The 4,990-nt window shown below is 40.0% G+C and overlaps 1 protein-coding gene across 2 annotated transcripts in view; it reads right to left on the bottom strand.

Annotated features, from left to right (window-relative positions):
* Nucleotides 1-3,184: 3,184 nt before the first annotated feature.
* Nucleotides 3,185-4,990, bottom strand: part of gemin8 (gem (nuclear organelle) associated protein 8) — a 4,478-nt gene continuing 2,672 nt past the window's right edge. For both annotated transcript variants that reach the window (XM_019890703.1, XM_019890704.1), the window contains 2 exons: nucleotides 4,361-4,670; nucleotides 3,185-3,582 (listed from right to left, as the gene is read on the bottom strand). In XM_019890703.1, the coding sequence (XP_019746262.1) occupies nucleotides 3,323-3,582; nucleotides 4,361-4,670 (570 nt within the window). In that variant the 3' untranslated portion in view covers nucleotides 3,185-3,322. The remainder of the gene's footprint in view (nucleotides 3,583-4,360; nucleotides 4,671-4,990) is intronic.

Below are 4,990 nucleotides of genomic sequence, written 5' to 3'. Positions count from 1 at the left end.
GAGCTTAAATTTGCTCACATGCAAGACAAATAAATAAATAAATAAAAGACGTGCCACCTACGCAACTGGCAAGTATTGAGGTTACAGGGTAGCTGTATGGAAAACAGTGATGCAAAGCACCACTCTTTCCAAATTTTCCACAAAATGCACTTACAGTTTAGATTGGCTCGGAATTTAGACCCAGTAACGTAAATTCAAAGAGCCTATTCCTAACACGTCATACATGTTTGAAGACAATTTCTGAAAACTGAGTGAGAACTATGTAGTAGTGAGTAATTGTGTGAAAAAACCTTGCGATGACTTGGTGCAATACAGTATATTCCAGCCACAGACGGCTTTAAGCGGATTTATTTTTATGGCTCGAACATGTATTGTTTTTTTAAACATTCAAATTCGGCAGGGTGGTGAAGAACAGTCTTCTCAGTAGTGTGTCAAATTTACAACGCATATTTATTTTTACTTTACACAGACTTTAAAAGGCAAAATTTTGATTCCAGTTTCAGCTTATTATTCCTGCTCAGTGCCTGTCGGGTTTAGCATATGTTTTACAGCTTCAGTGCGGCACTGCCATTCCTCAAGAGAGGATGCAGTATAGGCACGTGCTGCCAAGAGCACAAAGGGTGAATTCACAAAGGTTGGTCAAAAGGGATGAGAATGGATATAATGAATGTAATGCAAGAAAGGGTTAGAATTTTAACAGGGATAGTGTGAAAATAGAATTTAGCTGAACAAACAGGTCAAATGATGAGCTGCAAAAAAAATTCAAGGTCTTCCTGGAGGAGAAGGCCCATTGTAAAAAAATCCTGTTGGCTACTTCTTGGCTAACTTCCAGGCCACCCTTCACTTTTGAAGGCCGCAAACAGTCTGGTTGCGTTATTAAAGCCAGATGTTATCAAAGTCAGACAAAGACAGAGCTTGTGCTTTTCTAGGCTGAAGTGAAATATGTCCTCACGCAACAATAAAAATTATGCTATGTGCTTTAAGCTCACACAGCTCGTCTAATCCACAGCCAAGCAAGCAGATTCACTGGAAATCCAATCAACATCGAGTCTCACACAAGGAGCTGTGGCTGTGGTGCGTGTAAACACGGCACCTTCTTGTTGTATGGCAAGTGCATGGGCCAAAGTGACAAAATATTCACAGAATCAATGCCACACTGAAAGAGTTGGAAGGCAGTGATTGTATGGAATTGAAATAATAATTCTTCTTTTCAGAGCTCGTGGCTCTCATAATTTCGATTGCTTTAAAGTCCTGGCTCGTGGTATGTGACAAATTGTGCAATCTAGTTCACGAAGAGAGCGTAATTGTGCACATGCGTGCTCAGTGATGAACAAAGTTTGACCATCACATTTTCCAAACCGCAATTATAAAGAAAATAAACATACAGGTTTATTGAAACGGTGAAAGCGAGCAGACTGAGAGGGGTTTCTTTTCTTTTAATCCTTTAAACTGATTAACAGAGATGCACAATAGTCAAGCAAGGCGCATTACGTACAACGTGCACACATGCGCAAAGCTTCCAACAGCCAACGCAAAGTGACAAAGTGTAATGCAGCGCGCACACACACACACACACACACACACACACACACACACACACACACACACACAAAGTGAGAGAGTATAGTCTGAAAATGATCTGATTTCTTGTGCGTTTATTTATTTTAAGACTCACAATTTTTTTCACTTTCCCATTTTCCTTCTATGCACATCCTTCTGAAAAATGTGGCATGAAAATAAACATAAAATTGAAGACCGCCGGTTGTATGATACGGATGCGGATGTGGGTGTGGGTGGAGGTAACGTAATCTACTGGACGACAAGTTTTGGAAAGTGGGGCAGCTGGCCGGTTTGTCCATTCGGGAATACTGTATAGGCAAATGGTAAGAGCCATGGCCTGCAGGGGGCGCCAAATATTTTTTGGGGGAAAAAAATCACCTACAGTTGTGTTAAAAGTGGAGTAGAATTACTATTCCTTCTATGAATGGAAAAGCTAACAGATTCAACTTTAAAGCGACAAGAAAAATCATATTATTTCAAATTATGTCGCACTAGTAGTTGTAATGATGCTTTCATAATCAGTGTGTATCCATCTGGCCTATGGATGGATGGATGGATGGATGGTTATTGACTGTGCATCAGTGTTAAATAAACATAATTATTAATAAAGGTTTTTTATATAACATTTTTCAACCACGCATGCCACATTAAGCTGCAGTTTATTGCTTCTTTGAATCTGCTTATCAACTTTTTCTACTGAAACGATTGGAAATGGCATTTATTCATTCCAGCCCCACTGCCACCAAAAGACATTTTTTTAAACAAGGAAAAATAGCATTCTCTGATATTCTGCTTTAAAAAAAACACAGAATACTAACAATAATTAAATAGGATGTGAAGAATTAAACTTTCACAATTGAATGCTGCAATTCAATTTATTGTGCGGCTCATTTTAGTGTGCCCGCTTTGGCCACTGGGAGGCAGTGTAATACAGTTTTTCAGACACAAAGGAAAAATAGTATTTTTTCTTCCGTCAGATGCTGCATTATTTGCCATTATTATTATTATTATTATTATTATTATTGGCCATATTCTAGTACGTATCATGCCATTATCTGTTCAAGTATTACTCCAACTTTTGCGATCAAATATCCGTTGCTTAAAGGATTTGAAACCCTTGACAATTGATGCTAACTGTTAGCATCTGAGTGGCATTTTTCTATGCTATATTACGATTATGCTAGCGGGCTTTTCTTAAGACAACATTGTTTTGAATCATCAACGTTGTTTTAAATTAGGTTTCAGAGGGAACTTAAATGGGAGTGGCATCAAACGGCTTGAAGCTTCTTTTCTTTTTTTGATTATTTGTTAAATTGAGCTCATTGCCATCGTACAGTATTTGGGGACTATCCCCCCGCTCCCCACCCGGTCTCGTTAAAATGGTATAACCCAAGAGGCAAAGTGCGGCTTGCCTCCGTTACTTTTCTTAATTATTCAGAGACTGTTGTGGTTGCTTTATCATGTATTTTAGGTGGCACTTGAATTAGACCTCCAGTTGGACAACATGACAAAAGTCGCAAAATGAACGAACGATCACAAATTTTTATCCAAACATGACTTTATTGGAAACACAATTCAAAGTTAAATGACAGGTTACAGCAGACGTTCCTGCCGACAGAAATTATGACTAAAAGCTGCAGCGTTTTCAAACGTGGACTATTGCTAATCTTGAAATGGGAAGTGTCCCAACATGATTTTCGAGAAACTCCAGTTGTTCCACTTTTAATATATCAAATAAATAAAAGCCTCCACAGACTGAATGCTAAAGTTTGAGGGGGATGACGGGCCAGTACTTGGGTTGCTTCAGGTCACAGTTTCTGTCAAAAGTGAGCTGCATCGCCGCCTCCATGGCCAAGATCTTGGCTGCATCCTCACCATACAGCTTCTTCATCTCAGCCCCACGCCTCTCACCTGGCCGCTCAGAGGGCGGGGCCACGCTGGCTTGCCGTGAGGTGCCACGCAAGTCCTGATCGGCTGGGACGTAGCTGTCCTGTTGCTTGGCATCGAGTTGTTGCTGCCTCTCTGTGGAAACAGCAGGATGAATACGGTGAAACGATGTTTACTGCACGGGTTATGTTCCAGATCTGCCGACGATTGGTGAAAGACATTTTGTTCCCCACTCACTTCCCTTCAATTATTTTTTCAAAGGTTATCTTCTCAAGCAATAAATTAATCTGTATTAAAATAAAGAAGATCTGATTTCATGTACATAAATACATCCATTCATTATCCGAATCGCTCAACCTCACGAGGGTCGCGGGCGTGCACAAGCCTATCACAATATGTGCTTTTCATTTTTGATAAATACATTTTTCAATGCATGTATTAAAAGATCCACTATCCTAAGTCAACAACAAAAGGGTTGAAGGAAACTACAAAATAACCACTGACTGTATGTTTTTTTTTGGCATTATAAAGCACAAAACTGCCTAACAAGAAATATGCCCAAAAATTTATTTTACACTTTTCCCAGAAAAATCCACTCAAAATTTTAACGTTATTGTGATACTGTATTTTTAATGCATATCATTCCAAATCCACAAAAAACTGATTGGGCCTACTCATGTTGTAAGACTTAGTTTGTTTGCCATCCAGTAGTAATTTAAGTAGAACTCAGTTTTACGGCTGGAAAGGATCAATTCCATTCTCCATACATTTCAATAGGAAATATTACCTCGATTTATGAACGTCTCAAGTTACAAACGAGCTCAACGAACCAATGAAATTTGTAACTTGAGGTCCCACTGTACAGTGTAAACACAAATCTGTGAATTGTTATTCAGATTACACATCCACTTACTTAATTCCTCTCTATGTTTCTCTGTCTGGGCAAAATACTGCCGAAGCTCCTCGCTAATTTCCATGTTACTGACGTCGCATTCGATCTCAGTGTCCGAGCTACTCTCCCCTTCTTCTCTGTCACTTTCCCATGCATGCCAGTCTGAATAGCGCTCTCTCTGGCGGTGGTAGATGGGGCCGTAAGCAGCCTCTAAGGCCTTCTGGTAGGCTCGCTTGTGCCTCTGGTGCCAGGCCATCGCCTGCCGGTAGTGCTGCCAGTATCGACTGTACACAGGGCTGGAAAACCAGGACATTTGAGCGCTTACGTCCTCCTGCCAAGGAGAAGAAATGTGAGGTCAGCACCACGCACAAGTTGACCAGCGTTTGCGAGCCTACAAAGGCAGGAGGTAACAACGTATAAATACTTTGTAACTGAAGTGGATTTTGCAGGTATCTGAACTTGACTTCAGTACTTATGTAGTCCCTACATTTGAAAATTGATATCTGTACTTTCCACTCCTTATTTTGTCAAAATAGGCTTGTTACTTTTTTCAACATGCGCGAATGATGACGATGTAAAAGATGAAAATCAGGGCTGGTAAACTAATCCACTGTTTGAGATCTTGAGGAAAAGTTAAAAAACACACACACA

Source organism: Hippocampus comes, unplaced genomic scaffold (genome assembly GCF_001891065.2).
Source record: "Hippocampus comes isolate QL1 unplaced genomic scaffold, H_comes_QL1_v1.1 scaffold174, whole genome shotgun sequence".
NCBI lineage: Eukaryota > Metazoa > Chordata > Actinopteri > Syngnathiformes > Syngnathidae > Hippocampus > Hippocampus comes.
The sequence above is the reverse complement of the archived record's forward strand: the minus strand, read 5'-3'. Positions and strand labels throughout refer to the sequence as shown.